Consider the following 12,430-nt stretch of genomic DNA (forward strand, 5'->3'; position numbering starts at 1 on the left):
GGTAATGACCTGGAACTCACTGCCCACAAAAGTGATGGAAGCCAAGATGCTCAACGATTTCATGAGGGAATTGGAGGGACAATGAAGGGAAATTATTTTGCAGGGCTTCGGGGATAGAGTGGGGGGAATGGGACTGACTGGATTGCTCTACAGAGAGCCAGAATGGGCTCAATGGGCTGAATGGCCTCTCTCTGTGCAGTTATGACTCGAGAGCTTCTCCCCATTCAGAATATGCTCTGGTCTTTCCTTCGTGAATCCCAGGTGGGTGATCTCACACCTTCTCCACGTTGAGCTCCCATTTGTCTCAGGTTTTTCCACTCGCTCTAATCTGTCCATGTTCCTCTGTAACTTCATCTACACAAATTACTGTGTCTCTCAACATAGTGACACCTGCAAAGCTGGATCTAAAGCTTTCCATTCCTTCACCCCGCTCATTGAGAAATACTGGGGCCCCAGTACACCCCGGAGAACGTCACTTGCCACATCCCACCAACCAGAGTAAGTACCCTTTACCCTGAACCTTAACCTACAACGTCCCAGTCAGTTCCCAATCCTGGTTGCTGGATTGCCTCTAATTCTAGCTGCTTTCTCTTGTGCTAATAATCCCTTGTGGGAAACCTTATCAAATGCTTTCTAGAAGTTCCCACGGACAGAATCCATAGGCACTCCCCTTAGACAGCATCGCTGAATCCCCCACTATCAACATCCTGGGGGTTACCATTGACCAGAAACTGAACTGGACCAGTCATATAAATACTGTGGCTACAAGAGCAGGTCAGAGGCTGGGAATCCTGCGGTGAGTAACTCACCTCCTGACTCCCCAAAGTCTGTCCACCATCTACAAGGCACAAGTCAGGAGTGTGATGGAATACTCCCCACTTGCCTGGATGAGTGCAGCTCCCACAACACTCAAGAAGCTTGACACCATCCAGGACAAAGCAGCCCACTTGATTGGCACCCCATCCACAAACATTCACTCTCTCCATCACTGACACACAGTGGCAGCAGTGAGTACCATCTACAAGATGCACTGTGGCAGCTCACCAAGGCCCCTTCGACAGCACCTTCCAAACCCATGACCTCTACCATCTAGAAGGACAAGGGCAGCAGACACATGGGAACACCAGCACCTGCAAATTCCTCTCTAAACCCTGATCTGGAACTCCATCGCCGTTCCTTCACTGTCACTGGGTCAAAATCCTGGAACTCCCTCCCTACCTACACCACAAGGACTGCAGTGGTTCAAGAAGGCAGCTCACCACCACCTTCTCATGGGGTAATTAGGGATGGGCAACAAATGTTAGCCAAGATGGGCGGGGTGGGGCGTTATCTTATGAGGACAGGCTGGACAGGTTGGGCCTGTGGCCATTGGAGTTTAGAATGAGAGGTGAACTTATTGAAACATATAAGATTCTGAGGGGACTTGACAGGATGGATGGTGAAAGGACGTTTCCCTATGTGGGGGAATCTAGAACTAGGGAATACAGTTTAAAAATAAGGGGTCTCCCATTTAAAGACAGAAGAATTTTTTTCTCAGAGAGGGTTGTGAATCTTTGAAACTCTCTTCCCCAGAGAGCAGTGGAGGCTGGACCATGCCATATTTTTAAGGATGAGGTAGATAGACTCTTGACTAACAAGGGAGTCAAAGGTTATCGGGGGGGTGGGCGGAATATGGAGTTGAGGCCACAACCAGATCAGCCATGATCTTATTGAATGGTGGAGCAGGCTCAAAGGGCCGAATGGCCTACTCCTGCTCCTAATTTGTATGTTACCAGCAATGCCCACATCCCAGGAACCTTTTTAAAAAAGAACTGACAGGTCTGTACATAATTGGTTTCTCTGGTCCATCCTTCTAAATAATGGAGTGAGATTTACCAATGCAAAGCCACAATTTGTGAAGCAGGAGTAGAAGATTATGAACAATCACAATATATTCCCTTTTTGCAGATTTAAGTATTTACTTTAAATTCCTTTGATTTTCCTTTGAATAAGCCTTTTCTTTTACATTGAATCTTATCCTGATTGCACAACTTTTGCTTTATTCTTTGATGGGATCACTGGCAAGGCAGTTGTGTCTGGTGTAGGCCAGGTCAGGGAAGGATGGCAGATTTCCTCCCATTTAGTGGGAAATAAGATGGGTCATAATGACTAAAATTAGCTTTACAATTCCAGATTATTAATTGAATTTAAATTTGACCAACCACCAGGGTGGGATTTGAACCCACACTCTCAGAGCGCTAGCCTTGGCCTCTGGATTATGAGTTTTAGTGATATTGCCAGTAGGCCACTGTCCCCCTCTGTATGTACCAGCCTTGTACTGTAACAAGCCCACAGCTGAATAAGACCCACTATCTGTAAGGTTACCCATTATTGGTTCCACCAAGCTGGCTGTAGTGACTCATATTCCAGTGAAGTCAGCCTTGTTTAGTTGAAACATAAACAAAAATAGCTAAAAAATACTCAGCAGGTCTGGCAGCATCTGCAGAGAGGAACACAGTTAACGTTTCGAGTCCGAATGACTCTTCATCAGAACTTTTATCATTGGCTTTTACCATTTGTTTAGTTGAAAACCTAGCTTTGTGATCCTCCTTGTCAAAGTTAACAACACATTCGCTGTGTGCAAGATGACTCCTTCTCGTCAGGTTTTGACTCGTTGTTTATCACTCCATCTCAGACCCATCTTAGATCAAACATAATGTTGCGCAAAAATGCCTCAAGTGCACACCAGGAATTTGCTGCTTTTACTCAACTGCTCCTCCCAGTTGACGTGAAAATTAAAATCCCCCCCCTATTAAACCTGCATTGTTTTGGCTCCATACTCCTCTGATCTCCATATTTACGTCTCTGTGGCTGTCAGGTGGTCTGTCAGGGGCTCCGCACGGGCTCTCACATCCTTTACTGTTTCTTCCACTCAGTCCCCATTGCCCGTTCACTCTTAACAACTGCCCACCTTGCGTCAGCTGTGGCTCAGTGGGTATGGCTCTCGCTTCTCGAGTTGAAAGGTTGTTGGTATGAGTCCCACTCCAGAGCTTAAACACAAGAATCTAAGCTGCTGTACCGAGGGAGTGCTGCACTGTTGGAGGGGCTACCTTGCAGGTGTTAAACTGAGGCCCCATCTGCTTGAAAGGTCCCATAGACTATTCTGAAGAACAGCTAGAGTGTCCCCTGCTCAACATTGACCCCCCTCAACCAACATCCCAAAAACCCATATAACCTGGTCATTATCACATTGCTGTTTGTGGGAGCTTGCTGTGCATTCATTGGCTGCCGTGTTTCTACACTCCAAAAGTACTTAATTGGTTGCGAAGCGCTTTGAGACGTCTGGTGGTCATGAAAGGCACTATATAAATGCAATTGTTTCTTTTCAGAGAATCTCCCAGTGCCTTAGAGAAGGAAGGAACAAGCTTGCATTTTGATAGCACTTTGCACCACCTCATGATGTCCTACAGGGGCCTCACAGCCAATTAATTCCTTTTTGACAGTCACCATAGGTTTGACAAATGCACCAGCTCAGCCAGATTTTGCACAAAAAGCAGGACAAATCCAACCTGGCCAACTATTGCCCCATCAGTCTACTCTCCATCATCAGTAAAGTGATGGAAGAGGTCATCAACAGTGCTATCAAGCAGCACTTGCTTAGAAATAACCTGCTCACTGACACCCAGTTTGGGTTCCGCCAGGGCCACTCAGCTCCTGACCTCAAACATGGTTCAAACATGGACAAAAGAACTGAACTCCAGAGGTGAGATGAGAGTGACTGCCCTTGACATCAAGGCCGCATTTGGCCGAGTGTGGCATCAAGGAGCCCTAGCAAAACTGGACTCAATGGGAATCAGGGGGAAAACTCTCCGCTTGTTGGAGTCATACCTAGCATAAAGGAAGATGGTTGTGGTTGTTAGAGGTCAGTCATCTCAGCTCCAGGACATCACTGCAGGAGTTCCTCAGGGTAGTGTCCTCAACCCAACCCTCTTCAGCTGCTTCATCAATGACCCTCCTTCCATCATAAGGTCAGAAGTGGGGATGTTCGCTGATGATTGCACAATGTTCAGCACCATTTGTGACTCCTCAGATACTGAAGCAGTCCATATCCAAATGCAGCAAGACCTGGACAATATCCAGGCTTGGACTGACAAGTGGCAAGTAACATTTGCGCCACACAAGTGCCAGGCAATGACCACCTCCATCAAGAGAGAATCGAACCATTGCCCTCAACATTCAATGGCATTACCATCACTGAGTTCCCCACTATCAACATCCTGGGGGTTACCATTGACCAGAAACTGAACTGGACTAGCCATATAAATTTGTGGCTGCAAGAGCAGGCCAGAGGCTGGGAATCCTGCATCGAGTAACTCACCTCATGACTCCCCAAAGCCTTTCCACTATCTACAAGGCACAAGTCAGGAGTGTGATGGAATACTCCCCAGTTGCCTGGGTGAGTGCAGCTCCCACAACACTCAACAAGCTTGACACCATCCAGGACAAAGCAGCCCACTTGATTGGCCCCCCATCCACAAACATTCACACACTCCATCACCGACGCACAGTAGCAGCAGTGTGTGTACCATCTACAAGATGCACTGCAGGAACTCGCCAAGGCTCCTCAGATAGCACCTTCTAAACCCGCAACCTCTACCACCTAGAAGGACAAGGGCAGCAGATAGATGGGAACACCACCACCTGGAGGTTCCCCTCCAAGTAACTCACCATCCTGACTTGGAAATATATCGGCCGTTCCTTCACTGTCACCGGGTCAAAATCCTGGAGCTCCCTCCCTAACAGCACTGTGGGTGTACCTACACCACAGGGACTGCAGCGGTTCAAGAAGGCAGCTCACCCACCACCTTCTCAAGGGGCAATTAGGGATGGGGGACGGCAACATCCCATGAACGAGTTAAAAATAAAACATTTTCATTCTTCACAATTAAACAAAGTGACGGGATAGGGAATGAGAGAAAACAGTCTCTCTCACAGACACTTACGGGCGAAGTTCATTCTCTTATGTCAAAATCAGAAACGTGAGATTATAATTAAAACCAGATTAGACGGATTTGTATTTCTGGTTTGCTGTCATTTTCGCTTTGCACGCTCGAGGCGAAATGGTGGGTTTATTTATTTCGCTTGTTTCATAATTTCTTTTTTTAACACTGTTATCGGCTCATCGAATGATCCGACTTGGATCGCCACCAGCGGGAAACGTCACAGCATGTTTGCGAGGGCTCAGGAGACTCATCCGAAATTCTCTCTGTCACACCAGCAGAACTTTCCCCCTGCGGGGGCCACCTCTGTTAATCGCTCAAAGGAATTGCTCGAATGTGTTGAGTTGTGTGCCAATATCCTCGATTTTCATGTTTCCTGAAAGTACTTTCAGTGCATAGGCGACAGGGTGAATTCTGAACAAACCCTATTACTGTTTATATTTTAACTCGGGAACGGTTCAACATTCTTCCCATCTTAGGTCACCCCACACCTTGTAACCGATAATAAATCAAGTTTTTTTAAAACCTTCGGTCATTTAAAAAGGAGCTTTTTGGGCCACGTTAGCCCTACCTGTGGAAGTCAGGGGGCAGGTTTGCCCGTGATTGGTTTTTCTTGATGAATTCATGCACCTCGAAGCTTCAGTCCCCTCAGGTGGGATCGCCCCATCCCTTTCCGCTCCACGCCTTGCGCCGGGATTTTACCACCCCACCTCAGCGGGCCTCCCGCCAGCATTACCCCCCCCAACCCACCCCAGCGAATGCGGGGAGCCATTTAAATCTCCATTCAGTTCAGCGGCGACCGTAATATCCGGCCGTAAACTCCCAGCTTTGACCCCCTGTGCTCCCCCAGCACTCCCTGGTCACTCGTTTGACAGCCGAAATAGTGCCCCCCAAGGCTTAAAATCTTTGCCTGAGGCCCTTCTGGCTCGCCCATTTAGGTCTCCTCGAGATTGTACAAGGTTGAGGCAAGGCGGGTGGAGGTGGATTGTTTCTGCGGGTCAGCCAGTGAGGGGAGTGCACAACAAAACAAAGGGGGGCGTGGTTGGGAGTGCCTGACCATCTTTTTAAAAAATCGGAACTGTCGGTATTGGGTGTAAAGCGATTTGAGATGCCCTGATGTCGTGAAAGGCGCTACATAAATGCATACCCTTTCCTTTGCTGACATGAACAAAGACGCTCACAGTTGACTGGTCCCAGAATGGAATGTGCTTTCAGCTAAAATTAAAACTCGTTAAGCTCCAAATTGCCTTCTGCCGAATGCAAGTTTAAACTTAACACAGCAATTATTCAAAAGGTTACATTTCAACACACAAATTTCCTAATGTTCCTGAAGCCAGGGGTTATCTATAATCTTTTTTAAATTCGCTCATGGGATGTGGGTGTTGCTGTCTAGGCCAGCATTTATTGCCCATCCCTAATTACCCTCGTTCAGAGTTCCATGGATGCCAGGCCAGATAAGGACAGATTTCCCTCCCTAAAGAAGATTGGTGAACCAAATGGGTTTTTACGACCATTGTTTTATGGTCAACGTTACTCAGTGTTTTTCAATTCCAGTTTTTTATTGAATTCAAATTTCACCAGCTGCTGTGGTGGAATTTGAAACCGAGTCTGCAGAACATTATACTGGCTCTCTAGATTACCAGATCAGTGATAATACTACTACACTACTGCCTTCTGCACCTGCTGATGTCAAGTAGAGAGCCAGAGCAACTCTGACCCCAAGAGCAGACACAGATGTAGCGCAATCTAGTAATCTGACTGCACGGAGCATATCCACTGAGTCCAAACACTCCCGGGACAGGGACAGCACGGGGTTAGATACAGAGTAAATCTCCCTCTACACTGTCCCCATCAAACACTCCCAGGACAGGTACAGCACGGGGTTAGATACAGAGTAAAGCTCCCTCTACACTGTCCCCATCAAACACTCCCAGGACAGGTACAGCACGGGGTTAAATACAGAGTAAAACCCCCTCTACACTGTCCCCATCAAACACTCCCAGGGCAGGTACAGCACGGGGTTAGATACAGAGTAAAGCTCCCTCTGCACTGTTCCCATCAAACACTCCCAGGGCAGGTACAGCACGGGGTGAGATACAGAGTAAAGCTCCCTCTACACTGTCCCCATCAAACACTCCCAGGGCAGGTACAGCACGGGGTTAAATAGAGTAAAGCTCCCTCTGCACTGTTCCCATCAAACACTCCCAGGGCAGGTACAGCACGGGGTGAGATACAGAGTAAAGCTCCCTCTACACTGTCCCCATCAAACACTCCCAGGGCAGGTACAGCACGGGGTTAGATACAGAGTAAAGCTCCCTCTACACTGTCCCCATCAAACACTCCCAGGGCAGGTACAGCACGGGGTTAAATAGAGTAAAGCTCCCTCTGCACTGTTCCCATCAAACACTCCCAGGGCAGGTACAGCACGGGGTGAGATACAGAGTAAAGCTCCCTCTACACTGTCCCCATCAAACACTCCCAGGACAGGTACAGCACGGGGTTAGATACAGAGTAAAGCTCCCTCTACACTGTCCCCATCAAACACTCCCAGGACAGGTACAGCACGGGGTTAGATACAGAGTAAAGCTCCCTCTACACTGTCCCCATCAAACACTCCCAGGACAGGTACAGCACGGGGTTAGATACAGAGTAAAGCTCCCTCTACACTGTCCCCATCAAACACTCCCAGGACAGGTACAGCACGGGGTTAGATACAGAGTAAAGCTCCCTCTACACTGTCCCCATCAAACACTCCCAGGGCAGGTACAGCACGGGGTTAGATACAGAGTAAAGCTCCCTCTACACTGTCCCCATCATTCACTCCCAGGGCAGGTACAGCACGGGGTTAAATAGAGTAAAGCTCCCTCTGCACTGTTCCCATCAAACACTCCCAGGGCAGGTACAGCACGGGGTGAGATACAGAGTAAAGCTCCCTCTACACTGTCCCCATCAAACAATCCCAGGACAGGTACAGCACGTGGTTAGATTCAGAGTAAAGCTCCCACTGCACTGTCCCCATCAAACACTCCTAGGACAGGTACAGCACAGGGTTAGATACAGAGTAAAGCTCCCACTGCACTGTCCCCATCAAACACTCCCAGGGCAGGTACAGCACGGGGTTAAATACAGAGTAAAGCTCCCTCTGCACTGCTCCCATCAAACACTCCCAGGGCAGGTAAAGCACAGGGTGAGATACAGAGTAAAGCTCCCTCTACACTGTCCCCATCAAACACTCCCAGGACAGGTACAGCACGTGGTTAGATTCAGAGTAAAGCTCCCACTGCACTGTCCCCATCAAACACTCCTAGGACAGGTACAGCACAGGGTTAGATACAGAGTAAAGCTCCCACTGCACTGTCCCCATCAAACACCCCCAGGACAGGTACAGCACGTGGTTAGATTCAGAGTAAAGCTCCCTCTACACTGTCCCCATCAAACACTCCCAGGACAGGTACAGCACGGGGTTAGATACAGAGTAAAGCTCCCACTGCACTGTCCCCATCAAACACTCCCAGGGCAGGTACAGCACGGGGTTAAATACAGAGTAAAGCTCCCTCTGCACTGTTCCCATCAAACACTCCCAGGGCAGGTACAGCACGGGGTGAGATACAGAGTAAAGCTCCCTCTACACTGTCCCAATCAAACACTCCCACGACAGGTACAGCACGGGGTTAGATACAGAGTAAAGCTCCCTCTACACTGTCCCCATCAAACACTCCCAGGACAGGTACAGCACGGGGTTAGATAGAGAGTAAAGCTCCCTCTACAATGTACCCATCAAACACTCTCAGGACAGATACAGCACGTGGCTAGATACAGAGTAAAGCTCCCTCTACTCTGTCCCCATCAAACACTCCCAGGACAGGTACAGCATGGGATTAAATACAGAGTAAAGCTCTCCCTACACTGTACCCATCAAACACTCCCAGGACAGGTACAGCACGGGGTTAGATACAGAGTAAAGCTCCCTCTACACTGTCCCCATCAAACACTCCCAGGACAGGTACAGCACGGGGTTAGATACAGAGTAAAGCTCCCTCTACACTGTCCCCATCAAACACTCCCAGGACAGGTACAGCACGTGGTTAGATTCAGAGTAAAGCTCCCACTGCACTGTCCCCATCAAACACTCCCAGGGCAGCTACAGCACGGGGTGAGATACAGAGTAAAGCTCCCTCTACACTGTCCCCATCAAACACTCCCAGGGCAGGTACAGCACGGGGTTAGATACAGAGTAAAGCTCCCTCTACACTGTCCCCATCAAACACTCCCAGGACAGGTACAGTACGGGGTTAGATACAGAGTAAAGCTCCCTCTACACTGTCCCCATCAAACACTCCCAGGACAGGTACAGCACGGGGTTAGATACAGAGTAAAGCTCCCTCTACACTGTCCCCATCAAACACTCCCAGGGCAGGTACAACACAGGGTTAGATACAGAGTAAAGCTCCCTCTTACTGTACCTTAATGTGCTTCAGGCTAAACTTCAGAAGCATGTCCCTTATAGGAGCAGTTTGACATTCTGATCTTTGTCTTGGTCAATTATCAAGTGTTGGTGGGAAGTAGGGGGATAATTAAAGGATAATTGTCCCGACTCACTCCTCCATTTTTAAATTTCCTAATCTAATCTGTATCCCTCCCCACCAAGGGACATCCTAGAGAGCAAAGTCAAATAATTTTCCCCAAGAAATAAATCCCTGCTCTTCTGAGCTATTGGGTGTCTCTGTGCAACAGGCAGTGAGAGGTCAACATGGAAAGGCAAGAGTCACAGAGAGACAGGTTTCTGTGAAGTTAACTGGCCTGAGTCACTCACCCAGCTCTCCCTGACAGATATCCGTGATACTGATTGACTCCACAAAAAACTGAGGGTGTTTAAAGAGATCCTGTAAATTAAACAGAGAGGCTCAGTTTAACATTGTACATCTCAACCGTTCTGTGTAAGGGGCTGACTGCAAAAAATGACAGATTCCAAATCACTCTCCGCAAAGAGTGATACATTCTCTGGAACCCTGTAAATGCGCATCCTCCCTGAAACCCCATGCACCCCAAACACTGAAACATTCCCAGGATCCCCACTGACACAACCCTCCAGCTACCCCTCTGGCATACTCACTCACGAAAAATATCACTGTTCCTTCACTGTCGCTGGGTCAAAACCCTGGAACTCCCTTCAGTTCCAGAAGGCAAGAAGGCAGTGCACAACCACCTTCTCAAGGGGCAATTAGGGATGCACAATAAATGCTGTCTTAGCCAGTGATGCCCACATCCCTTGAATAAATAAACAAAACTTCTGGGGACCCTCTGAAAGCACTGACACACTCTCGGAGACCCCCTGTAAATACTGACACACTCCCCGGGGGCCCCCTGTAAATACTGACACACTCTCGGAGACCCCCTGTAAATACTGACACACTCTCGGAGAACCCCTGTAAATACTGACACACTCCCCGGGGGCCCCCTGTAAATACTGACACACTCTCGGAGGCCCCCTGTAAATACTGACACACTCCCCGGGGACCCCCTGTAACTACTGACACACTCCCCGGGGACCCCCTTTAAATACTGACACACTCCCAGAGACTCGCTATAAATACTGACATACTCCTCGGGGCCCCCTGTAAATACTGACACACTCCCCGGGGACCCCCTGTAAATACTGACACACTCCCCGGACACCCTGTAAATACTGACACACTCCCCGGGGACCCCCTGTAAATACTGACACACTCCCCGGGGGGACTCCCTGTAAATACTGACACACTCTCGGAGAACCCCTGTAAATACTGACACACTCCCCGGGGACCCCCTGTAAATACTGACACACTCTCGGAGAACCCCTGTAAATACTGACACACTCCCGGGGACCCTCTGTAAATACTAACACACTCCCCGGGGACCCCCTATAAATACTGACACACTCCCCGGGGACCCCCTGTAAATACTGACACACTCCCCGGGGGACTCCCTGTAAATACTGACACACTCCCCGGGGACCCCCTATAAATACTGACACACTCCCCGGGGACCCCCTATAAATACTGACACACTCCCCGGGGACCCCCTGTAAATACTGACACACTCTCGGAGACCCCCTGTAAATACTGACACACTCTCGGAGACCCCCTGTAAATACTGACACACTCCCCGGGGACCCCCTGTAAATACTGACACACTCCCCAGGACCCCCTGTAAATACTGACACACTCCCCGGGGACCCCCTGTAAATACTGACACACTCCCCAGGACCCCCTGTAAATACTGACACACTCCCCAGGACCCCCTGTAAATACTGACACACTCCCCAGGACCCCCTGTAAATACTGACACACTCCCCGGGGGGACTCCCTGTAAATATTGTCACAGTGCCAGCAATGTTAGGTGAGCAGTATTGAAGTATATTATCAAACAGAGATATCACTGCAGAAATATATTACACATTTTGATGCTGCAACAGAAATAATAATAATATTATTATTAATAATAATAATAATAATCTGAGAGTCACTAAGTTAGGGGAAGGAAACTTGTTTCCCATGCACCAGGCGAGATTGTCATGGTTTGGTCCTGAGTGCAGTTTGGGGACTGGTTTGACCCTCTTTAGCCCCCCTGCACCCAGACTCTTACCCTGGCTCGGATCCACTCCACCCCGCTCATCCTCAGCTGCCCCAGCGACTCCTCCCCAGCCGGGAAATTGGGATCTTCGAAAAGCCGCTGATCCCGCAGCAACTGGCCCCGGATTGCCCAGTAATCCTGACCCTGAAACCGCACCGGGTTCTCCCGGCTCCCGGCTCCGGGCCCCCGGGCAGGGGCAGGGGCAGGGGGCTGGCTGACCCCCGGGGCAAGGGGCTGGGTCTCCCCCCCGGGAGGGACCTCGCTCTCCCCCGGGAAGTTCGAGTCAGTGTTCCCCATGTTGCCGTCTCCGCTTCTGCTCCCGGTTCACTCCCAACTCCACTTGTTACCTGTTTCTGGCTCAGTCACACCCCCCATCAGGTCACACCCCCTCCCCCCCTCCCTCTCTCCCTCTCTGTCATTCCCTCCCTCTCTGTCATTCCCTCCCTCTCTCTCATTCTATCCCTCTCTCTCTCTTTCTCTCATTCTCTCCCTCTCTCTCTCTCTCATTCTCTCCCTCTCTCTCATTCTATCCCTCCCTCTCTCTCATTCCCCCTCCCTCCCTCCCTCCCTCTCCCTCCCCCTCCCCCCCTCCCTCTCCCTCCCTCTCTCTCTCCCCTCCCTCTCTCTCCCTCCCTCCCTCTCTCCCCCTCCCTCTCCCTCCCTCCCTCCCTCTCTCCCTCTCCCTCTCCCTCCCTCCCTCTCCCTCTCCCTCCCTCCCTCTCCCTCCCTCCCTCTCCCTCTCCCTCCCTCTCCCTCTCCCCTCCCTCCCTCTCCCTCTCCCTCCCTCCCTCTCCCTCTCCCTCCCTCCCTCTCCCTCTCCCTCCCTCCCTCTCCCTCCC

The 12,430-nt window shown here is 49.9% G+C and overlaps 1 protein-coding gene across 1 annotated transcript in view; it reads right to left on the minus strand.

Moving 5' to 3' along the window:
- LOC144676664 (calpain-2 catalytic subunit-like) overlaps nt 1-11,888 on the minus strand; it is a 15,272-nt gene extending 3,384 nt beyond the window's left edge. Inside the window, exons 1-2 of the mRNA XM_078537033.1 lie at nt 11,604-11,888; nt 9,793-9,862 (exon numbers count right to left, since the gene is read on the minus strand). Of these exons, the coding sequence (XP_078393159.1) occupies nt 9,793-9,862; nt 11,604-11,888 (355 nt within the window). The remainder of the gene's footprint in view (nt 1-9,792; nt 9,863-11,603) is intronic.
- Between the last annotated feature and the right edge of the window lie 542 nt (nt 11,889-12,430).

This window comes from Cetorhinus maximus, unplaced genomic scaffold (assembly GCF_964194155.1).
Source record: "Cetorhinus maximus unplaced genomic scaffold, sCetMax3.hap1.1 HAP1_SCAFFOLD_1806, whole genome shotgun sequence".
NCBI classification, from domain to species: Eukaryota; Metazoa; Chordata; class Chondrichthyes; order Lamniformes; family Cetorhinidae; genus Cetorhinus; species Cetorhinus maximus.